Raw genomic sequence first — 25,803 nt, 5'->3', positions numbered from 1 at the left:
CCTTCATATGGTTGAACTTGGTTGATCATCATTGATGCCACAGAGAAAGTTGTTAAGATGTCGCTACACGATGGAGGTCAAGTTGTCGATGTAGGGGTTCCTCCCAGCGGACGGGGGTCCATCTGGCCTTCGTCAGTGAAGGTGACTTTGTAGCAGGCTGAGTGAAAGCAGTATCAGCCAGCTCATCCTTCTCAGCAAAAAAAAAAAAAAAATGCATGGAGCCTGATGCGTCTGTTGAATGCCGCAACGTGCTGACAAAGACATAGCTTGTCAAAATGTTGGCTAGGACAGTAAGGAAGGCTTAGATTGAGGGTCTTCTATATGCAGGCATAGAGTTGGTGGCTGGATAAGTTACCTATGTTACTCCTCGTGGCAGTAAAATCACTATGCCTAATTTTATCCGTCTGATGTACTGGGGAGTTCTCAGTGGTCATGGACTTGCTTTTTTGTTTTTCTCTTGCTCTTGCACGCACCAGTATGCCGTAGATCTGAACTGTCCTCTCAGGTGTTGGGAGACAGCCAGATGGTTTAATAGCGACTCTTTCTTGAAGGAGTTAATCAGCAAGAATATCCTTCTTCTGCTGTAGGTCATCACTAATGATCTTTTGTCTGCGGTAGGCTGCAAACAGTACACGTCTTGCAGAGCTATTCATCACATTTTTAGACATTTGAATACTTCCAGAGCATGACGCTAAAACTGATTGCTCATCCAACTCAAGTAAAGAAAGAAAACAAATTTGGTGCTGATACTTATGGAGGTGGAAACAAACAGCCCCCTCCCCCAGAAAAAAAACAAATCCAGCTGTAGCTGGAATAGTACGTAGCAGATTGATAGCTTACACACTGCCATCTCAAACTGCCCTGACAAGCAGGTTCAATAGCACCCTGTAATGTGATGAGACCATTGTCAACGGTCAGCTTCATGACAGTTTCCAATGATTCCTAATCAATCACTGTGTAGGTATCAGTTTAGCCATCTCGTCCGTCCACACTCTATGTCTTGGTTCATCCATGCCTTCTCTCAAAAAGTCTAAGAGTCGCTTGATGTCACGGAGCACATCTTTGAACTCCTTCCCATCTGTATATGAATGCAAGAGAAAGAAAGGTATTACGAGTCCATTGCTGGGTACGAATGGAATGACTGTAATAAAATTGGAGGACACTGTACATGCATCTCAAACAGTAACTGGCAATAGATAGGCCTATCCAAGAACATATCTTTATACAGTCACGATCTAAAAATACATCCACTGCATTTCATACCACAGGTCTACATGTAGACATAAAGACAGAATCTAACAAATAATATAAAACAGAATACACATGATATAGGCTAAGATGTAGAAACATATTGACAAGACAGAAACAAATGGAAAAGTTTTGATCAGGTGTACACTTCATGAAGAAGGTGAGCTTATACTATGAAATTCTCAAATCTTGATTTTAGCTATGCGAAAATTAAATTCCCTCTTTGCCTCTGAAAATAAAACATAGCAAAGTCACAAGACCTGACATTGCAATGAACCCCAAAGTGTCAAAGAATAACCAAACTTTACGTACACTTTGTATTTGAAGCAGAGTCATCACCAATAAGCTAGTTAAGTCACTGATACCTATCCCCAGGAACATAGTTTTTGTTAATAGTATTGGTGGAGATGAGGATTGGGTTTTAACTTACCAAGAAACCACATATGAAATAGTACAGAGCATACCATTCTAAAGAGGAATTCAAAGTTTATCTGATGAAAATCGGTTTGGAATGGCCGAGACATTCAAAACCAAAGTAAAACAAAGTGATCCCAATGAAAGGTGGGTCCCAACTTTTACTAGCATCACTCTGCTTTGGATCATCTCAGCCACTTAAAAACCAATTTTTATCAAATAAATATTGAATTCCTCTTGGAATTACATGCTCTTTCACATTTCGGAAGAGGTTTCTCATTATCTCACACACACAAAAAAAGTTAGAAACCTGAAGTTAATTAGCTCTCCACTAAAACTATACGATCCCTTTAATTTATTCATTTTGAAAGGGGGGTCGGGGAAGATCAGCTGGATATGCTACTTCATCTCCACTTGGTAGATGTCAAATATACTGAGGTGTCTTCTGATAACAATAGAAAATGTCTCACAATTTCCTTGGAAGTAATTGAGGTCTATTTGAGTGACCTAAGATTAAATGTTGGCATGTTTGTCTCAACAAGCCTATGTTCAATTTGTGGGTGTTTCTGCCTAATTACATGCTAATAGGTATTCATTTAATTTCAGAGGTTAATAGAGGACATTTTTTCTTTCTCGTATTTGTCCTTTTCTTGAGGCTACATGCTGAATCTATTTGGATAATATAAAAATACTGTTGCTAGTAAGACTTAGCTGCTGGAACTCATCCCCCTTCCCTTCACCCCCCCCCCTTTCCTCCTTCGGAGACCCCACCTCTGATCATCATGGCCCAATTGGCAAAGGCTCTGCTTGCTAGGACATCCAGAAGCCTATCAGGGTAGATGTTCTGCGATGCCATAGAAACCGCCAGTGTGAGAACATGGTGTCCATCTTCACTTGACATCAGGGCGACATGGTCCGCCAACCTGTTTGCTATCCTCCTGGATGACGACGGGAAATTCCAGCTGGATGGAGGCCTGAGCATCATTCAACCAAAATGAAAGGAAAGGAACATGTACATATGTTACATTACCTCCACATTGCTCTCTTGTGCATATGTAGCTGACTCTTGGTGAGGAAAGAAATTGGCATCTCATTTTAACCAATTGTAATTTCAAAAACTACATTGGAACATACAGCATATGAATGGATAGTTCGTCATTGCAAATACTAGATTTTACAAACTACATTTGTACAGCACCTCCCAAGTCCCAGCCATGTTTTAATTAACAAAATTGACAGGATTTTGAGATATAATGTACAAAAAAAAAACATATATTACCCCTCCACCCCTCCACCACCCCCCCCCCCAAATAATTGAGAAAATTCTCTAAATCGGTTTCAATTTTGACATTGATGTTTTACATGCTACTACAAACTTTGATATTGAGTGAGCGTCTCTTTTACTACTCGTCATATACATGTACTGGAACTACCTTTTTCATCAAATTTCACCTCAAGAATTGAAATCAGAATACCTGTAGTTTACTTCAGCCAGTGTTTTCATCAGAGTTGTGAAGTCAGTCAAGGTAATGTCCCCTGGATGCCCATTCATCACCCTCCGGATGACAGAATCAAACAGCAGCGGTGCTTCAATGCCCAGGGTACCATAGAACTTGACTGCATCAATCAGCCACTGCATCTTCCATTCTGCCAAACTCTCCAGGATTCTGTCGCAAGCTGCTTCAAAGAAGTTCACGTCCGCATATCGAAGACCTCCCAAAGCACAAATTAATCCATGCAGCTCTTCATCAGATATGTCTTTCATTTGTGCAGTCAACACAGGACAAGCCAGGTCCAAGAGTATGTCCAGTTTGTACTCCATATAATGGAGAGCCGTGACGGCCTGAATGATGTTGTCCACAGTCCTCTCCTCATTAGTAGCGAGGATCGCAAGGAGCATGTTAGCAAGTTTGCCACGAGGAACACTCTCAAGGGTTGAACCGACAGCACTGATGATATTCAGAACCTGAGAGAGAGTAGTCAGCCGAGAGATGTGCCTCGGGGTCAGAAGGCTCACGGCCGTCGTGAGAGCCGACACTCTGGGATCATTCTGATCCAAGTGATTCAGGACACCGGCAAAGTGGGCAAGTTCGGAAGCATTGAATGTGTTTATCCGATGTTCTGCCTGAGCTAGGAAGGTGTACATCATGCTACTTTTTAGAGGTACATGCAGTTTTTGCAGGGCACCCAAAACTTCTACATACAGGGCATTGTCCATGTGGCGAGATTGCTGTAAAGCTTCATGACACAAATCCTTAAACTTTGGGTCGTATAAAACTGGCGCTGTTGTGATCCTGACTAGTCCATGGGTTTGTGTAGAACTAGACCTCCTGTCGTCCAAGTGAATGTCTGCCAGTTTGGACAGGGCACGGCCAACATGCACCTCCGTCCATCTTCCCTGACAACCTTCCAAGACCCTGATGACTTCGGAGGCTGTCGAGGCATCATGGATATCCTGCAGGACGGAGAGCGATTGCTGGTCAAGGTCCTCCAACTGCACCAGGGCTGAACTAGGGGCATCCTTGAAGTCCTTCTTACGTGGTCGATCCAACTGTCCAAGGGGCCACTGCCATGATGGCTGGGAATATCCTCTCCATTGCATCTGACATCCTCTGAATTTCTGAAGCACCAACACAGCTTTGCCCACAACATCTGCAGACAATACTGAATGCCGCCTCATTGCACATTCTTGTACAATAGGGTGCTTGACTCTATTTACCAACAATGGGTTCTGAACACTAAGCTTGCAACTTGAGCAGTATCGCAACATGAAGCATCTGGAGGTGGACGTTATTTGTGGATTGCAGGCCATAATTCATTCTGTTTTGCAGAAACTGTTGAGAGAATGATGGAAAGAGGGTGAAGTAACATTATCAAACAAAAACAGAAAAGAGGTGTATGTTTGCAAAACATTAAACTCAATTTACTGGGGGGGGGGGGGGGTGCATTTAGATAGGCCTACAGTAGTACAGTACAACTAGTGGACTCCCATTACTATTATAATGAAGTCCTCGCGACCGGCAGTTTCCTTTCGTTTTATCGAAATTTTGTTACAACCAAACAAATAAACAATATAACGAACAAAGAGTGGATCATTTTCCAGCCTGGATTTTTACTTCGTTTTAACCAACCGGAATTTCATTATAACTGTGTTCGTTATACCATAACGGAAGTGCACTGTACCCCTACACACCTAGCCTAAAGTACATTGTTTTGCCATATATCTCGCCATTAAACATTTTACCATGTTTACAGTGTCACATACATGTATTTAACATTCAAACACAAACACACACACACACACACACACCATATCACGTCATACACTAGACAGATTAAAAGATCCGTCTGTCCGGAGAGGAGTCTTTTTTTTTTTTTTTTTGACGTTATCGCTCTTCTCCGTAAAAGGAGGGGATCCGTGAAGCCAGACGCAGTCTCCGCGGAACATTTCCCCGACGACCAGATACAGACCTATCTTTCGGTCAAGTCATACACCTACACATAGGTGACTAATAGACTACGACAGCATGGAAAATGCTATTCTCAACTAGTCTGCGACCCAGGGTCAGGGAGGCAGGGTTAGGAAAATGCATGATTAAAAAAGATACCTGTGTATATATGCATCATAATTTATCGTAGATTTCTACAGTATATGTACCATCTACATTGATCCAGATGTTTCGTAAAGCTTTAATGAATTTTATCAAAACTCTTCTCAACATAGTATTTACTTTAGTAATTTAACGTTAGATTCCATAAATGGTTAGAACACTAAATTTTATTCAATGTTTATAATTTAGAGGGTAAGAAAAGTCAGATCTCGAGCGAAGAGGGACTAAAACTTACCCGGTTGTAGGAATAGAGGATCTAAGCACGTCCGTGGAAGTTTTTCGCAGTCATACACAAATCGTCATATCAAAATGTGTACTGTCGAAGTTAGAGCAGACTCTCTGCTCTTAGCATCTGAATTGTCAAAACATACAAATCTACGTTTGGGACTACAGACTGAGTTGAGCTGAGCCGAGTCTGAAGAATTTACATTGAATGTACAGCTTTTTTACAGTGGTGTTCACTGCACTCGCGAGATCGAGCAGGCAGACCATGCGTGGTTTGTGAAGTTAGTCTCCTATAAATACGTCAACAACAGTATTTTACAGCACATTCTGATCCATTTTGGGGCAATATTAGTTGGTACGAAACAGAATTAACGTGGTCAATCTATAAGACTTCGAAGAAGAAAACAAGAACGAGAAAGATGTGTAACATTGCGATGAAGAATAACTTTGAGGGAGAAGCTGCAGGAAGATGAGGGGGAACAAAAAAGTAACCAGTGGCGGATCCAGAGGTGCGGCGTACCGGGGGCGCGCCCCCTCTTTATTTATACATTTGCGTACATGTACATATGTATTAATATACATGTATTTTTTCTTTCTTTTATTCCTGAGGGACCTTGTCTCACAAGCTATGCTTCACTAAGGTCTCCTCGTTTGCCTTTCTCAAAATATTTGTTACCCTTTCTTTATCATTTCACATATACATGTTATCATATATTTATGTATTTTCAAAAATTTTAGTGTTAGTTGTTGTTGTTCCTATATACTCTTGAAAGAAAGTGTCAATGTTATTGTTATGTTATTGTTATATTGCTTATTGTTGGAAGAAAGACAAATGAATAAATAAACTTGAACTTGAAACTTATAAACTTATAAACTTTTTGTTAAAATAAAGAAATAAAAAGAAAACATGAGGGGATGCGCGCGCCCTCCATTAACTTTGCAAAGGCTCCTCCCCTTTATGGAATTCCTGGATCACCATTGCCCCTGGTAAGGGTTATAAAAAGCTGCTCAGTGACAGGCAAGTGAAACAGTGGCTTAGAAGTATCGCGATTCAATCTCGATTCCTATCCTAAGCTTAAAGGGTGTGTACAGTTCTGGTCGAGGTGAAGATTGAACTTTTAACATTTTGCGAGATATTCAGAAACCACTCTATGAAAATGTCAAAGAGCATGCAGTTCCAAGGGGTATCAAAAGTTTATTCGATGAAAATCGGTTCGAAAATGGCTGAGATATCCAAAAACAATGTGAAACAAAGAGATCCTAATAAAGTTGTGGCATGTCGCCTTTTATTATTAACACTTTTTTGGATATCTCAGCCATTTGAAAACCAATTTTCATCAAATAAACGTTGAATCCTTCTTAAAATTACATGCTCTTTCATATTTCATAAGAGGCTTTTCATTATCTCATTTAAGAATGTTCAAAACATGAATCCCTACCTCAACCAGTACTGTACAGTCCAATCCAAATGTAAGTTAGTCTGATATAAAAAGAATAAAATCTTATGAGTTCGACAGTAAAAATTTGACTGAAACCAGATGAAAAATAAGGAAGTTACTAGTATGACATTTTGAAGTTTTGCTAATTTCTGCCCAAAACAGTTCTTGTATAAATAGTGGATATGAATATGCAAATGAGTGAGGCTAACCATAATATTATACCCTCACAATTTTCCATTGATCTTGTAAAAAAAATACGAAAATTCAATGTTTCTGTCATTGAAGTCTGAAACATGATGTTAGTCCTGGTTGAAAAAACTTCAGAATAGTCATCAATTACATATGTACGGACATAATTACGTTTGAATTAAAAAGCGGAAATTTAGTGTACAAACTCCATGGCAAGTTGTGAGGGTTTCGGACATACATGTACTTACTTTTCCATAATTTGCATATTCATATTGACTGTTCAAGAACTCTTTCCCCCAAAAGTAGCAAAACTTCAAAATGTAATAACTTCCTTTCATCCAATTTCAATCAAAATTACACCGTTGAACTCATAATATTTTACTCTTTCTCATCAGACTAACTTATATTTGGACTGGATTTCCCCTTTTAGACATCAGTGTCTGATACTGTAGCAGAAACACTATCAGAGAAGAGCGTCCTCCTTGTTGTTAATTATCCTACATCAATTATTATTTATTATTATTATTATTATTATTATTATTACTATTATTATTATTATCATTATTATTATTATTATTATCATCATCATTATCATTATTATTATTATTGTTATTATCGTTGTTATTATTATCATTATTATTATTATTATCAGTATTATTATTATTATTATTATTGTTATTATTATTATTATTATTATTATTATCATTATTATTATTATTATTATTATTATTATTATTATTATTATTATTTTGCCCTTCACATCTTACTTCCAGCTGCAAGACAACATCATCAAGAATAGGATGTATGAATGGCCGATTTATACGCACACTGGAAACGCCTCCCGAGTACTATTACGCCAGAATAGCCTGAAGGAGAGACTATGCTTCGCAGCTGGATTTATCCGACATCATTACGATTCGGAGGCCGATCGGCGTTTTGATTATTGCCATCGAGCGCCGAGCTAGGCAAGGTTGCGACAAGCCCTGCCGATTTGGTCAATTTGTGTTATTTTCAGAGCGTTGAATACTTCTAGACAACCTCAGAATGCCTCCTGATACCAAGGCTCGGCAAATTGCCGTCATGGGCTTCCGATCAGTCGGTAAGACTCGTTGGTCTGAGTGTGTAAAATAAGAAAGGCTCAGTATGTTTATTGCCATTGTGAAAAGACAATAGTCCCATTCATTGGTTTGGTTGTGATGATGCGTATATTTGGATGTTGTTGTAACTGATCATGAGCTGAGATGAGGATGAAGGTGGAAAGAGACGGTGATACACGCTGTCTTGGAAATCCGTACATTGTTGTTCGTTGAAGGTTATCAGTTGTGTAAAAATTCGGTCTGCTCTGTGTAATGATAATGATTATTTAACGTTTCAGGTGTTGAATAAAGGCTGCCGCACCCCCTTATTTTCTTTTTCTTTTTACCTCCGCCAAGGGAGGAGGTTATGTTTTCATTGACATTATATTGTTTGTTTGTTTGTTTGTTTGTTTGCCTTGTGCAAAATAACTAAAACGTTGTGAACGGATTTGGATGAAACCTACAGAGAAGGTTGAGAATGATACAACACAAGTAACATGAGTAAATTTTGGTAGTGATCCGGAAATGATTTTTTATGGATTTTAATTTATGAAGGATTTTCAATATTTTAGCCAGTAGGATCAGAACTTGGGAGTTCAAGCTGCGTATTTTTGAGGTTTTCATACGCGCACTAGAGTGCATGCTCAAGTTTCTGGTGCAGGGTGAGGCGCGCCGCGCAGCTGGCATTGATGACGAAACAAAAGGCTTAGAACTCTATTTGGGGAAATCTGGCAATTTTCAGCATGCATACGTATGGGTAGAAATCACTGATCTCTGTGGAAGAACAAAATCAGAGGTGGAAATGTGCTACTTGGCAAAGGTCTGCACTCTCAGAGTGCTTCTCTACTCTAGTTTATCTTTGTGACTTTTTTATGTCCCTTTTTGTAAATAGATTAATCTAGGCCTTAAAGCATGCTGCCCATACTACATAATTGAACATGTATCAATGATACATGGTGTTTACTTGCTAGGACTCTAGTAGGAGTTTACTTGGATGTAAAGCGTTGCTCATTTACCCCTCCAGGTTTCACTATCCCTCTGATATGGGCCAGGCTGTACTTTAGGGGATGGCTATGTCAATAAAACCAATATTTCTTGAGGATAGTTTTGACATTTGAACTGGTTTTCACTTGATGCTTTATTGCTGTGACTGGCAAGTTTTGCTCATTTTGTACAAGTGTGTATTTGTAGGGTTCTACCTGTCCACTATTGAATGGGGAGGGTGCTTCAGGAATGAAAGCCTGGTACAGCAACTTTTATTAGACTGTTTTGATCACAGACTGCTCAAAAACAAAAACAAAAGCAAAACTCGTTACTTGGGCAAATTGCATCAGCTAGACATGTTTTTTCGTAGACCCTTTTGATATTTTGCAAGCAAATTCCAAAGCTAGAGTTGGAAGAGAACTTTCAGCCCCTCTGAGAAGTACAGGTATGTTTTATCTGACATTTGTTTGATGCTCTGTTTAGATTGAAAAATTGAAAAAATGACTTTGTTGTATGCATCATATATCATTTTTTGTACTTAGCCAAAATATGGTGTGAAGAAAGAGAGAGATAATGTAACATGTTTTTTTTTTTTTTGTGTGTGTGTGTGTGTGTGTGTGTATTTTACTGAACAGTACATTGTAATTTACAATGTAATGTAGATACCTGATCATTTTCTCTATACTTCACTGTTAATGCAGTAATGTGCCCCCCTTGCTTTCCTACTCAGTTGATATTTGCTCAGGAAAAACAACAACTACAACAAAATCCCATGTACCTATTCTGGCCACTTAAACCTGGTTGTGGGCTTAAAGTTTTACTATAAACTTTTTGCTCCTTTGCTTCTCCATATTCTGGGCTTGGTCTTTGTCACCTTTCACTCTAGGTACTCTAGTCCTACTGTCCGTTCAGAAGTTTAAGAACTTCTAGTCCATTATAATTTTTAATGTTTGGAACTGATCTGCTCTGCAGTAATTCATTGTAATTCTAAGTCTAATTCTGCTAGTCTGTCTGGATATATAAATACGTGATTTCTGAGCAAGGTATACAGAAGTTGTTGACTTACAATTTGTAGTTGCTTGTTTTTGCACTTTCTCAATTTTCTTTGAATTTCCTTTTCAAACGAGGGTGCCATATTTTGGAGCAATATTCCATTGATGGGCAAGATTTCCCAAGTTCAATGAAGTGTTGTGAATCAAGGGAAGAAAATGAACATGGTGATATGAATGTGAGGTGACAGTATGGTATTGTTCCCAAGACACTGTAAAAAGCAATCTGGATTTCCCAACTGTGAGCTATGTTTGTGTTGTTTATACTGCACACTGGCTGGATGGTCCAGACCAGTAAAATCAGGTCAGACCATGCAACAACTTTTTCAGGAATGGACCAGTTAAAATAAAAAGAAGAAGAAAATCTGGGTACCTGCTGGTCCGACAAGGACAGATCGGGCCAGTAGAAAAAAAAATGGGTTTACATTTGTAACTGTACAGCCCTGCTTTACCTAGATTCCTTTTAGTATCAATAAAGTACATACCTTCCACCATACATTAATAGTTTCAAAACTTGATTTTTTTTTTACAACTTGTCCCAGGTTGTATGCCTGAATTCAAGGACATGGCATTTCCCCCATATGTAGCAGTATTTCCTCATTATGACGTGTGTAGCACTGATTCACAATAGATTGAGCTTGATTGCTATCAGTCAGTTAGCAGTTAAAGGTGCAGTTTTACCATTGGAAGCTGTGATTTTGAAAATATTTGAGTTATCACATAAAATATGCATAAGTTTGGGTCAGTTGTATCACAAAACATCCTACCATATAAAAATTTTGCAATAAAACCTGAAATGAGATACTAATTACTATTTGTCTGAATAAACCATAACTGTAGACAGTTTCATATTCTATACATTTTTTTTTTATTATACATGTAACTATTCATATTTTGTACATTTAACATTACTTTACATTGACTATCCTGATTGAAATGTTTACATTGTTTGTTTCTATCCCTAACTCATATTTTAGAACTATTTTGAAGCACTAAAGCTGGGTTTTTGTTTCATCTGCAAATTAAATAATGCCTTTGATTGCCAAGATTTTTGTTATTGTGATCCAATTACTTTGATAACCAAGGTATAAGATTTTATAGTACAGATAGTGACTTTGAAGTTTCGTTTATGTGTTTATTTTGGGTGATCAATTGTCTTTTTTTTTTAATGTTTAACTGCATTTTATTGCTTAGTCGTGCTGTGTATTTTACAAACTATGTTCCTTTCAGCAAATTCCTTTGTGATACGCTTTGACATTCAAGTGCTTGTATTTGGCTAAATTACAGTTCTAAAACAAATAGGCTTTCTAAGAAAAAGTTATTTCAGGATTGTACAAATAATGAAATAAACTGGGGAATATAAGAAAATAAGATAAGAAGATAGATAACATTTAAGGAAAGAGAAGTGTCTACCTATGTTGCTCTTTAAATGCTCTGTCCACAATCACATATAATGTCATTATTTGCTATGTGTCAAACAATTTTCATTTGATATTTTGATAATTCACCTTTGATTCATTCCTCAAATATGTCATCTTCAATACTATTCATTTTTTAAATACGATTTTACAGTTTTGGAAATAAAAACAAATAAACAGATAGCTGATGTAGAGTAGATGATATAAAACAATTTATGCAATGTCCCATCATGGTGTTTAAGGTTGTAGGGCATGGTAATCTTGTGACATATCAGTAAAGACATTTTGTTTGCCCTCTGCTTTGCATCAAGTGTGTACATGTTTTTTTATTACTACTTGTATTTCATTGTACTTGTATTGCAAGTACACTGTACTAGTACTAATATATGTGAGTGAGGCATCTTCAACAATGATTATGTTTAAACACCTGTATCACAGATTTGATTTTTTCTTGAGTACTAACCATACTGCTTCCATTTTCTTTGCACTGTCAATTTCTCTTACATTCTTGCAGGAAAATCATCCCTGACAATTCAGTTTGTGGAAAATCAGTTTGTTGATTCGTATGATCCTACCATTGAAAATAGTAAGTATATTATTTGTAGTGTGGAGAAGAGGTATGTTTATAAGAACTTTGTCAAATCTATTCAGCAGGCCTTGTGTGGTAATGCTGTCGAGAGTTTCATATAAAAAATGTCAATTGCCTTTCTGTTGTGGCAACTTGCAAGCAATTTCACTAGAAACAATTTAAGTGCCAGCATAATTTTGAATATACACACAAATTATAATGCAAATGAAAGTGTGCATGACCATAAAGTAAAATGAGAAACATGCAATATCTGTTGTCTGGGCGTCATGAATATTCATTTGTGCAAAGTGGGTGTGGCCTGTTCGGCCCACGTTGGAAAAAAAAAAGATGGATCAAGACTGGGACGATGCTGTTTGAGGCGAGGGAAGAATAAAGTTTTCCTGTTACTTTAAGTCTGATATCATTGGTGGTGGTGATTTGTTTTGTTGTCAGACTGTGTGACATGTTGTTGTGCCACCAGTATTTTGCTCCCTTCCGTAATACTGTCATGCAATCTGCGTCACTTTGATTTCTTGATCATACAATTGTGCAACTTCTGCAACAAGCAGGTTGATGCAGATCTTGACACAATGCCAGGAGTGATCCAGCACAACTTGAATTCACAATGCATCATAGGAAATGTCAACTGAATTTGTGAGGAAAAAACATAGGGTAATGTGAACTGCATAATCAGGCACCCCCTCTCCCCCCCCCCCCCCCCCCCCCCCCCGCCTTTATGGCTCTTTGAAAAAAGGGGGGTGGGGGGAGAAATTGGAAGAAAAAAAACCACCCATGACAAAACCACAAACTCCAAGAACACACTTCATACTAAACCTACAAACAGGGAGGTGGGAAGAAGACACATGTAGAGAAGGGTAATATGTTCTAGCAATGTATACTTGGATTACACTGTAGGTACAATTGGATTACACTGTAGGTACATGTACATAACCTGTTACATGGATGGAAAACCACTTGCCATTATCATCAAGATTTTGTCTCCAATATTTGCTTTAGTCCATTGTCTGACTTTTCTGACAGCAAACTTGACTGTTTCTTCATACTCTCCCCTTCTTTATGTCTCTGTCTCTTTGAATCCACAGTATAGATATTTGCTTTTATCTTTTTTCCTCTCACTTTGCCTTAATATCCCACAATATACTCCTTAATGTTAGTGGTATTCCGTTCATTTCAAATCTTGTAAATCTATTTTTGTGCTCATCTTTGCATACTCTGCCAGTTACTGGCCTGTACACTTAATGGATACCAGCATAAATTTGGGGCCCTGAGAGTTCTACTTTCAAATGTATTTGATATTTTCATCATTCATTCATTTTCATTCCAATTAGGGTGCTGCCAAGCTTTTTTATTTTTTTTACCACTTGCTCGGTCAGGCAAGCAGATTTCAAATTGCTGCAGAACACTGGTGTGATCATGAATTTTACTTGTCTGAAAAGAGAGTTCAAAAATATAAGAAAGTAATATAGAAAATGTTTTGTAGATCAAGTGCTTAATAAAGCACAGGGATTCCCATGCTTACATGTAAACATGTCGGAGTTACAAATAGTCCGATTGAGTGCTGGTGTTGCATTGCCTTGGGACTTCTTCACTCTAGTGTTGGAAAGTTGCTGAAATGAATAAAGTGCATCGCATCACTAAAAGGGCTTCTGTATGGTTGACTTTGTAGGTTTGTAGGAGGGAAAAAGTGAAACAAGAAAGTGGCTTTAAAACTTTTTGCCTGCCCAATTCGGGCAAGCATTTTTTCTCATTGTTCTAAAACACTTGCGTGACTTGGGTTTTCACTTGCCCTGGGCAATCGGGCAAGTGCTTATGTACCCCACCTTGTTCCATAATACTGGTCAGGTGAATGTGTACATTGTTACCAGGAAGTGATGGCATCTGTTTACTTAATACTGTGTGAAATAGATCAAAGTACATACTGTATATGTAGCCATCATACAGTGTGCTCAAAATATTTACCTCGTTAGAGCCTCAACACATGATATTAAAAGGAAATAACAAACCTAGCACTACAAAATGACATTGAGAAAGGTATGATGGTAGAGGCTTGTTTGTTTTGTTGTTGTTTTTTGGTACCAGCGTGTCACTGGCAGCAAATGTCATTTGGAAGCTCAATATTGAATATGTTATATAGTGTTCTTGAGTGTTTCCTCTAAATGATACCACAATGTATTCATGATTGTTAAAAAAATAACAGAGTTAGGTGAAATGATGTAAGGAGATACAGCAAAGCATTAATGTACCAGTAGATGTAATGACTGAAAAGGTACTGTACGAGCTGAAATTTTTGCGGTGGTTTTATTTTCGCGAATTTCACGAATCGCCTTTGAACCACGAAAATAACAATGGGCGAATAACTAAGTTCAGTTAGACCCTCGCAACTGCAAAATTAACAACATGCGAAAATGTCCTCCAAGTAGCAATTCGCGAAAATATCTGTACGCGAAAATTTCAGCTCGTACAGTATTGTAGATTATTTAAATGCAGAAAGATATACCACAAATAATGTTAAAGAAGGAAATTAGTATTAACCCTGTGTGTATAATTACAGAAACTTTAAAAGTCTAAACCCTACCATCAGAGCACATTTTGTCCTTCTGATATGAATTAATAGAGGTTTGATATTCTGTCATTTCGTGTATCAAAGTATAATGTGATCATAGGTACACTTACATTGTACACTGAACTCTTGAAATTACGTGACATGATACACCACAGTAATGTCAGTGATGAGCAGAAGATTACACTTTAAATCTCCCTAAAAATACATGTACAGTGTATGCCTTTTGTAAAGCACAAACTAAATGTTGAGCAACTTTAATCTAATTTTTTATACTGTACAACGAGGAATGTTTGCATTCATTTTAATTTCGCGAAGATTCGCAAAATCAAAGTGCACGCAAAAGTTCTTTTCTACACTATATGCATTGAATGCCAGTGGCAGTCCCCAAAAATTTCGTGCCACAAAAAATGCTGTCGGCTCCAATTTGCAAAAAATTCATGCCACGAATATATCATGTTTTACAGTATTAGGCATGCATTTTGTGTTGATACGTGTTATGCAGGTAATTGGATGTACAATTGTATGTTCTTGTTTATGGCTATGTGTGAGAAGAATTTAGGCCCAGCATGCTGTGTTGATAGAAATACACTGCATACAGTAGGCACTTCAGGATAGATGAGTACTGATGCAAGTTCAGACTAACATTGGCCCCTATGTCAGTGTACTTTGGTTTCTTACAAAATCCCAATTATATCAAGTGAAATCAAACAGACTTTCAACAAAGGGATCTTTTATGAGTTTTGGGATACTTTGCAGAGACTCCAACTCTCCCGCTTTCGACGGGAGATCTCCCGCCGAAAGCCTATTTTTGCAGAATCTGCCGTTCTCCCGCTTCAGATTTAATTTCTCCCACTTGAAATGATTTCTTGCTTACAGTACTTTCATTGTATGTTGAAAAATAAGCCTTAAATAGCGCGAGAGAGCATCTAGAACCCTAGACCGCAAGGGACTTTGCGCTCATGATGTGCGTTTCGCGCACATCAAGCTGGAGTCTTCCGTTTGCTAGGGGTTTCAGGCGGGAGAATCTCCAGATCAGAAGGTGCTTGTGGTTGGAGTCTCTGACTTTGATGTAAAGAGCCAATAGACTCTTCAGCTTTGGCGGGTGACAGGGGAAATTGTTCACATTAACCTGTTGAGGACGAGTCCCGAGTATACTCGGGCAGGTACTATGGGAAATGCGTGTTGTAGCCAAATCAAACCGTCCTCAACGGGTTAACAAGTTTTTACACTTTGTATGACCCAGGTGGACACCAAAGATGAGACAGCGTGGAAGAGTGCAATTGTGGAGATTTTTAAAGAGCACTTTGCAAAATGGGTGTTAGGAGTCTTTATCTAATATCCAAGGCATCTGTAATTGCCCCAAAATTTGTGGGTGATAATTTTTTTTTTTTTAATATTGTACTTGACAATTGGTAGTCGAAGCAAACCATGTGGACAATTTGGGTAGAGTATTTTTCATACCAAATGTTCATGCATCTCGGCTGATAGACAAGATATTTTTGCAGTACGTTTAACATACTGACCTGTGTGCTGCATAACATTTTACAGTCATAGACGGATGATCAAATTGAGGTTTTATGTTGCCCTGTTATTTGTAAATGTCTGAGTGTGTTGTATGTGAAAGAAATTGTCACTGTTCCGGTCGCAGTTTATTCCTACACTGTGCTAGGTTCTACAGTTGTAGTTTATTGTCGCAGGGTTGCAGGGCAAATTAATGCAGTCCGCTCAGAACGTGAATAGCTGGTATTGTGTGTGCATTTATAGCAAATCACAGAGTAGTTTCAGCATGTGTGTGTTACCATGACAACCATTGACATTTCCCAAGAAAGGCTGTGTTTGCAGTCCTCTTGAATGCAGCTTTTAACCATTCTCGTGATTATAAAGAGCTGAAGGATGTTTCATGTGCAATGAAACTTGAGTGTCTGAGAGAGCTCAGTATAGTCTTGTCTAATTTTTGGAAATGCTTGATTTACAGTACTTTGCTGTCACTTTGTGATCATTACAACACACACAAAAAAAGATACAAACACCCAAAAGATGCAAACAAACAAATCAGTTCCACAAAAGAGGAGAATGCAAGACATCAACAACAACAACAAAATACGGCTTCACTATTGCAACTTGTGCAACTTGAATTTTTGTTCATTGTTCTACATAACTTTTTCTTTGTAATTGTTGCCAGGTAATTCCAGAATTTAGGCATTTCTGCTGTTCTTATACAAAAACCAACAAGTTTAAGATTTCACATGAAAGTGCTTCCTACCCCTCCCACCTTTTTTTTATACTATGAAAGGTCAACTTGAATTCAAGCGATTACTCTGTATAATATACAATGTATGCACCTTCAGGAGATTCATGGACTACGAAGTGTATATTATAATGGAAATACAATTTATGTACATATGTACATACGGTACAGGCTGTAAACTCATGGGGCTGTAACCATAACTGGTAATAGACTTCAACACAGAACCCTAAACCAGTCCTTTTTGAGTGTGTGTGTAATGCATAGATCTGAATGTAATGTATGATGTGTGAACACCTGTCTGTACTGCATAGTGTTTGGCAACCTGAGTGAATACAAATTGTAGGTATTTATATGATGTCATCTTATTTCTTGTTGAGTTTGTGTATTGAGCTTTTATTCCAGTGATTAAGAAAAGGATCACAATTTAAATGCAATGCATTGTGTAACACTGTAAACAGCAGTGTCACAAAAGCAGCAAAATCAGCTAGAATGACCCTTAGGGAGGTTAGTGTAATAGATAGCTTCCTCTCTGGGGTCTTTTAATAGTACAGTATTCATCGCATAATCGGGCATCTGATAATCGGGATCCTCGCTTAAATGATATACGCTTCCCAGAAACATTTCCAACGCACGTTATTTTCACTGGATAATCGGGCGGGGACCTCTGATAAACGGGACAATTTTTCTTCAAGCGATCTTTGATTTTGTTAATATTTTACAAAAAAAAATCTACCAAAATACCACAATAATATTTCAAGATTCCGTATCAGTTGTCGTTTACAACAAACTTACAAAGCAAGCTTCGGATTGGTGTGTTTTGACCTCCGTCCATCCAGTACATGTACATTGTACATGCATAGCCACGAAAGCGCCGTGTATAAGTATCCATGCCATTGCAAAGCACATGCCTTCGCGAACATTCTTCTCCCCTACGTAAGCAAAGCCATGTGCTCGCTTGCAATTCCTACTCGACTCACATCCAATAAAAAACATGCCTCGCTCATACAGCCCAGGCTGTGTGCGTTGTTTAATCTCAGTCATACACTCTGAGGGCAAAGTCCATTGTTATCGCGCGCCTTCGTATCTTGTTATCTACTGTCTTTGGTTTCAACTTTAAATACAGCTGTACACTGTGATCTGTGTGTACGTCACAATCTTCCTCAGTTGTGACTGGGCAAAAGTCACGTGATTGAAATGAGGGCTATGAACAGTTACGTATTCAGTGAAATGGGGGAGAGAGTGAGAGAGAGAGCGTGAAAGATGAGAAGGGTTATGTGCGAATACGTAACGTTTTATGAATCTAGACTATGAGCTGACATTGATTACGTGTACACGCGTGTTTGACAGAAGAATCGAACCCGGTCGCGATTACTCTACATCATTGCGAGAATGCAGGGAGAGCTGGAGGGTCGCGCCGAGGGGTAGCGTGTTGTGTATTCATGTACATGTACAGTACGTCAGTATGCATGTGTGTGTGTGTGTGTGTGTGTGTGCACTACATGTACATGTCGTATGCCGTTAGTGTATGGTGAGTACTCATCGCGAAATCGGGCACCTCGCTTAAAGGGGCCGTGTTTGCTACTCCCAACCTGTCCCGATTATGCGATGAATACTGTACTTTGAGGCTGTAAGTCACCTTCACTTGTGTGATACACATTGTCAGTTTTACATTCTCAACTGTATTGTGCAGAACAAAAGTACATGTACCTGATTTTAAGACTACTTGTTTCTCTCTCTTATTCATAATCAGTTATTGAATGCAAACATAGGCATTGCTTTGCAGGTACATACATGTATGTACTAACTGTGAAACAAAAGATTTTCACATGCATAGAATTTTCACAAATTTTTTCTGAGCCAAAATTGGTGAAATTAAAATACATTATGAGAAAGTTCTTGTCTGCACTGTAGGCCTATGCATTGAATGCCACTGGCATTTTGCGAAAATTTCATGCCCTGAATATTTCTGATTTTACAGTAAGTGCTGATTGACCATTTTGATGTGTTATTTCTCCCTGTTATGATGTGAGATGTTGTGTACGGGGTATTAAAGGGGAAATCCAGTCCAAATATACTTTGTGTGATAAAAAAGAATAAAATCTTATGAGTTCAATGGTGAAACTTTGACTGAAATAGGATGAAAAATAAGGAAGTTATGACATTTTCAAGTTTTGTTATTTTCTGCAAAACAGTTCTTGTACAGTGGATATGAATATATGCAAATTAGTGAGCTAACCATGTCATACCCTCACAATTTTACATTGATCGCGTTAAAAAAAAAAAAAAAAAAGTGATGAAAATTCCATGTTTCTGTAATTGAAGTCTGAAACATGATGTTATACCTGGTTAAATAACTTCAGAGTAGTTATCAGTTAGATATGCCAGGATTTGAGCCTCGGGCGTAATTGTGTTTGAATGAAGTACAGGAAATTTCAGAGTTATATGTACAAACTATATGATGGCAAGTTGTGAGGGGATGACATGCTCACTTTGCCTTTTGCATTATACTGTTTAAGAACTGTTTCCCCCCAAAATTGCGAAACTTGAAAATTCATAACTTCCTTGTTTTTCATCCGATTTTGATCAAAATTATACCATTGAACTCGTAATATTTTACTCTTTCTTGTCAGACTAACTTATATTTTTGAACTGAATTTCCCCTTTAAGACATTTTGATCTTGTTTCAAATGATCACTAAGACTGCATTGTATGTAGCTACATTGTACATTATCATGTTTCTGTTTGATTTGATTATGAAGCTGTTGTGATACTGTAAAACCAGAAAAGTTTGCCAGCAATTTAATTTTGCAAATTTTGTGAGAGCTAAGATTCAAAAACTAGAAATGCATGCTAAAGTTCTTGTCAACACTGTGGATGCATTGAACGCCAGTGTTCGACATGCTTTCACTTTTCTAGTATAATGAAAGAGCACGTGACTGAACTGCTTTCAGATAGCAGGGGGAATAATTGCTACCCCTGAAGTTGATGGAATTTGTCTCAATTTCCATGAAAAATGAATTGTTGTGGAATTCCCTATTGTCTTTATATTGTTGTCCACACACAACATCATAACCTCTACGTGTAGTAGAGTCCTCATCCAACAGTTCCAACACCAAACTTTAACAATTCATAACTTTTGCATTGATTTTCCTCAAACTTTCAATGATGTGTTCTACTAATGTTGCTGCTTTCACTCAATCCACATTTCTCTTTGGGTTTTGGTTTCCTTTAAAGTTTTTACTGTCTTGTTTGTGTGTGTGCGTACATTTGTATTTGGGGTATGTGTGAGTGTGTGTATATCTTTTTATGTGTGTATGACCAAGGATGCCATAGTCACGTATTTGTTGCACAGGTAGAGCATGATGTTTTATTTCTATTTCTGGCAGTTTATATGATCAGGGGCACAAATGTAGTAATGTATCAAATCATGGCCATGTTAACCTAGCTGTACCTCACTCACGCCTCTGTCCTAGTTGCCATGGCTTGATGTACATAACTAGCAGGGCCTCTGCAGGCATAACCTGTCATGGTCTGAAAAAGTTATATTTTGCAGGCAGTAACTAACCCATTCATCAGTACAAGTTTATCCTGAAACTGTTGAATGTGCATGCAAACATTTTTAAAATGTATGGCTCAGGGGGCGTTTCATTAAGCATTTTGTCGGATATTTTTTTTCTGTCAGATTTGCTCTCAGCTAATCAGATGCAAGGATTTCAGTAGCTTCAAATAGTTTGTCAGAAAAAAAATATATCTGTCTCAAAGCTTGATAAATGCTCCCTCCCCCCCCCCCCCCCCCCCCATTGTAATCCTGACTGTGAAATCTATTGTTATGAAATAAATTTGTCACTAATTTAGTTCATAACTGAAGTACACCAGACTGGTATTATACGATTTTTCAAGACTGATTTGGTTTCATTTCAAATCACTTTATTGATAATCATAAAAAACAGAAATATGTACAGTGTAAAATGTGATTGGGAGTTCATAGAGAAAGTCAAAGGTTTGAATTTGCTTTTCAATACCTACCGTAGCTTCAATGTACGTGCCAGGCTTTCTTTTTAAAAACTGTTGGATGAAATATTGACCCCCCACCCCATAGTGTGGGATTGGCCTTTTACTTTTCTTGCTTCCGTCAATTCCTTGTCTACGATAGCGATTGGTTTCGCTTGAATTAGTTGTTGCTACAGCAGGCAAGCCTCTGTTTAATGAATGCCTCCTGCAAATTTTGCACTGTCATGACATTTGCAAAGGAAGTGAAAATGGAACTTTTTATTGAATTTGTTGAGGGGAATGTTTGGGGGGGGGGGGTGGGCTTTCCGTAGAAGGCTACCACCTTCAGATGCTTCCATGTCGTGACTGGCACAGACACAGTTGCCAGGGTTGATTGGTGCTCTGTAATGAGATCATATATGAGTAACCACAGTCTGAATTTTTCACTTTATGGCTGCATCCGATTCTTGTCCCCTTTCAAGGGGAAACTGTCTAACAGTTGCACAACATGTCATTAGAAAGGCAGAAAGATGTTTAAAAAAACAACAGCAATAACAAAAATGTTCTACTTCAGATTGTTTTGGGGTTGTTTGTTTGGTTTTTTATTTTTTTGAACAATTTCTAACAATTCCCAGTGAATGGTTCAAAATGACAAGTATCCAAATCAAGAGCCAACTCTGAACAGCACTGTGCCCTTCTGGCTCTATCATAAGCATTAAAAGTACAATGTACAAGTGTACTTGCAGCTGTATGCATCTATACCCTGGTCATTTTATATGTTTGGCCTACAAATCTGTAGTTAACGTGGTCATTGTATAGTGTATGATGTAGACTTTTGACCCCAACTATTTTCAAAGAATACTGTATTTAAAGCAAGATATTCTTGTGGCATGAAATTTTCACTAATTGGAGCTGACGGCCTACAACTGTACATGTATTTCACGGATGAAATGTTTGCGAATTGTCACTGGCATTCAATGCATATAGTGTAGACAAGAATTTTCATGTGCATTTTAATTTCACAAATCTTGGCGCTCGCAAAACATGTTAAATTAAAATGCATGCGAACCATTCCTGGTTTTACAGCAGGTTGATCTGGTGTGTTATAAAGAAAAAAAGTATGATCCCGGCATTAATCATTCTTCTCTGTGTAAATATAGCACAGGGACTTCTCTTTAAAATCTGTCTTTAATTCTTGCTATGAGGTGATCTGGGGAGGAAGAACAAAAGTTCATCTGAAGTTCACATGATATGTGTGTCAAACTTTTATCAATTCATTTGTATCTGTGCTTTTTCTTCTTATGGCAAACTCAGTCTATAGTTAATTCACCAGTCCTTGAATGTCACTTGTGTGCCAATAATTTCTTGTATTTCAAATGGAAAGCCCATGCGATGCAGAACTGGCTTGTGAATGCTATACACAGTACTGAGCAACTCAGACATGTACACTTTGTACAAGTACTACAACTACATCGTACGTGTACTGTAGACCTTCACTGTGAGCCAGCTAATTCTAAATGAGAACATAATTTAATTGTCATTTTATTGGGGTTTTTGTCTTGTTTGTGTGATTATATCTCACAGTATAGGCCCTATACAATGTATCTCATGTGTGTATTCAGTGAAAATAGCAAAATTCCAGATGCACAGTTGTCACGGGTGTTGTAATACATATACTGTATACACTGTATGTGTAGGTACAAGTACGTACATGGTACTTGGACAGAAATCTTTGTCATGAATGTTCAATCCCAGAAAAGGTACAGGTATCTCCATTCTTCTACACTCTACACTATCCTGACAGCAAGGCAAATACACCATGTGTGCACATTTAATCCATGGGTTGATGGAAGACTGGTGGAAAGAGCTTGTTTGAAGACAGTTCAGCAACTTATGGATACAATGCATATAACCTTTAGCGCACAATAACAAGATAACTCCAGTACTGTGACAGTGACTGGGCGGTTACCATGGTAGAGAAGGCTGCTCTAATTAGCACTGACCTTTCTGGGGATCATTGAATTCAAAAAGTGGTGTGTCTTGAGAAGGGGCTGGTTAGAAGCGTGCAATTACAGACCATCTGTGTTTCACGTCACACTTGGTAGACATGCAAAAATATGCGCCTTACAGTATGGATGAATCACTGGTACTGCTTTATGGAGAATCCTTGATTTTCTCTAACCAAATTTTCTGTCATGAATATGTTACATTGTAGGTCATATTCTTCAATAGACTCTGTTTTGTGCTTTTCATGTAATGCTGTACGACATTTATATATCACTTTTTTTCTTGATATTTTAACCTTTTCCTCATCTAACAATCTCTTCCCATATTCAGTGTGTTCTAACATAGAATTTAAAGGGGATGGCTAGTAACTGATCAGTGGGAATCAGTGGGAATGCTGGGGGATGATTGTTCCAATTCTTGTGGGATTCATTTAAGAGTACATTATATATTGTATTGTTGTATAAAAATTATTTGCTTCAGAATGGTCTCATATTCAAGTAATGTGCAGTTGAATGTTTCCAGGCTAGCATGCCTGTACAGTGACGGGGCATTAAACTGCACATTGCTTGAATATGAGACCATTCTGAAGCAAACAATTTTTATACAACAATACAATATGTACTCTTAAATGAATCCCACAAGAATTGGAACAATCATCCCCCAGCATTCCCACTGATTCCCACTGATCAGTTACTAGCCATCCCCTTTGTATAAAGTCAAAAGTGTGTTCTTTCTTTCACTTTAATGTTGCTTTTCAAGATTCCCATCGATGGTGTAAACAATGTGAAATTCCAGGCAACATTCAAAATCATGAGTTATAATCTAGAAGGTTGTCTTTTCTATGTTTATCCAACCTGTCACTGAAACTGCTGGCTGAATAGGAGGAATGTCTTTACAATCAGGTGGTCTTTGCACAAAATACCTTGTTTATCCCTCATGATCTTTGTAGACTGAGTGGTCTTTATGCCCAGTAAATTCTAGTTCTGCATTTTACTGTCATCATTATATCATCCTAATCTTGATGATTGTCAGTGTCAGTGAAATATTCAGTTGTCTCATTTCATGGGTACCTCTTTCAAAAAACAAAAAAAAATCTTGCTTGTCACAGTATCTTCTTCAATCACTCTCTTTCAGTCATATCTCTTCAGTTGGTATTCATATCTTTGCTCTCGGAGCTGTTCTTGAAAGAAGTGAAACAGATTGTAGACTCCTGGGGGGCGTTTCATCAACGAGTTCGTCGGAGGTTTTCACCGACAAATTTGCTATCAGCCAATCAGACGCAAGGATTTACACTGACAACTGTTAAAAGCTAATGAAATCCTTGCGTCTGATCGACTGATAGCAAATTTGTCGGTGAAAACTCCGACGAACTCGTTGATGAAATGCCCCCCAGGTTATATCTGATCATGTAGGCAGAATGTGAAAGTAATGTGAAGACAGCTATAAAATTAACAGAACATCTTGTAATGCTGAGTTAGAAAAATGGACAATAGAATGTCTATTCTCTACAAGACTATAGTAGCTTTAGCACTAGGCAGAAGGTGTATCTGATTCTGGCATGTCATGGTGAACAAATGACTTGAATGAAACACAAATCAGCAAATAGAATCTTAGTAATTATATGCATTAGAGATTGTAAATCAAAACTCTTTGAATCAACAATTGTGCGTACATATGTAAACGGCAACAGTTAGAGTATTAAAGAAGAAGAAAGAGTCAGAGAATGGAGTTGAATGTATTCCACAGACAAAAAGCTGGAGAAAGCTCATCTGAAATGGAGAGCCTCATTGACTTGTGATCATCACATTAAATTTAACAACTCAGCAGCATGAGATGCTGATGGCCTGACACTTTGTCATCCTGTACATTTTAACCCATCAAGTCTTGGGGAAATATTGTTGCAGAAATTATCTTCAAGTTATCATCAAATTGGCAGCTCTGAATTTCTCTGCTGATCTTATATTGCGGAATGATTAGATGGAACTGATAAATCTGCACAAAAAATAAAGATAATGCCACTTTGACTTTAAAGGGATGGTATAGTTTTGGTCGAGATAGGGATGCAGGTTTTATTTATTTTTTTTTTTTTTTTGGGGGGGGGGGAGATGATTAGAAACCACTTACACATGTATATGAAATATGAAAGAGCGTACAATTCTAAGAGGAATTCAGTGTTCATTTGATTAAAATTGGTTGTGAAATGGCTGAATTATCAAAAGCAAAGGAAAACAATACGGTCCTAATGAAAGGTGGGTCCCACCTTTTCTTAGGACCTTTTTGTTTTTTGATATCTTAGCTATTTCAAAACCAATTTTCATCAAATAGAATTTCAATTCCTCTTACAACTGCATACTTTTTCATAAGAAAGGTTTCTCATTATCTCACAAACAAATTTGAAACCTGAAGCCCCATCTCAACCAAAACTACCAGTATACCATCCTCAGGGCCAGCGGAGCGTTTTCAAAAGTGGGGGGCCCACTTCTGGGGTTTCGTGAGCTATCAAGCAAAAAAAAAAAGGGGGGGGGGGGGTCTTCATTGGGAAAAACATAACCTTTACCGCGCTCACACTTCAAGATCTCTATCTATTTCTATATAGTGCCACTTACGTACTTACGGGTTAAAAAAAAAATGGGGGGGGGGCCAAAGTGAGGACAGCGTGTGTATTCCTTTGTATGGCGCACAAAAAGTGGGGGGCCCAAGCCCCCACGGCCCCCTTGTTCCACTGGCCATGATCCTTTATTATCCATTAGGTA

At 38.0% G+C, this 25,803-nt stretch overlaps 2 protein-coding genes across 2 annotated transcripts in view; one reads left to right on the top strand and one right to left on the bottom strand.

The window, feature by feature from the left end:
• Positions 1 to 950: 950 nt before the first annotated feature.
• On the bottom strand, positions 951 to 4,342 carry LOC139729205 (uncharacterized). Its single transcript, XM_071640133.1, has 3 exons — positions 3,138 to 4,342; positions 2,434 to 2,636; positions 951 to 1,078 (listed from the first exon to the last, which is right to left on the bottom strand). Exons 1-3 carry the CDS (start codon positions 4,340 to 4,342, stop codon positions 951 to 953), a joined length of 1,536 nt encoding a protein of 511 aa, XP_071496234.1.
• A 3,745-nt stretch (positions 4,343 to 8,087) lies between these two features.
• LOC139729195 (GTP-binding protein Rheb-like) overlaps positions 8,088 to 25,803 on the top strand; it is a 45,209-nt gene continuing 27,493 nt past the window's right edge. The window contains exons 1-2 of the mRNA XM_071640123.1: positions 8,088 to 8,225; positions 12,168 to 12,239. Of these exons, the coding sequence (XP_071496224.1) occupies positions 8,171 to 8,225; positions 12,168 to 12,239 (127 nt within the window). The 5' untranslated portion in view covers positions 8,088 to 8,170. The remainder of the gene's footprint in view (positions 8,226 to 12,167; positions 12,240 to 25,803) is intronic.

This window comes from Diadema antillarum, unplaced genomic scaffold, assembly GCF_040938485.1.
Source record: "Diadema antillarum isolate AM-2024a unplaced genomic scaffold, OU_Dant_1.0 seq00000225_RagTag, whole genome shotgun sequence".
In the NCBI taxonomy this organism is placed as follows: Eukaryota; Metazoa; Echinodermata; class Echinoidea; order Diadematoida; family Diadematidae; genus Diadema; species Diadema antillarum.
This window is presented reverse-complemented; position numbering and strand designations above follow the sequence as displayed.

Bases quoted from the DNA above. Each gene is read 5' to 3' on its own strand.
- LOC139729205 (XM_071640133.1), bottom strand. From the start codon at position 4,342: ATGAGGCGGCATTCAGTATTGTCTGCAGATGTTGTGGGCAAAGCTGTG. The intron at 2,637-3,137 runs GTATTCTGATTT...AATGATGCTCAG, and splicing joins CTGGCTGAAGTAAACTACAG to GCCTCCATCCAGCTGGAATT. The intron at 1,079-2,433 runs GTGGGGTCTCCG...ATTCATATACAG, and splicing joins TTGGGCCATGATGATCAGAG to ATGGGAAGGAGTTCAAAGAT.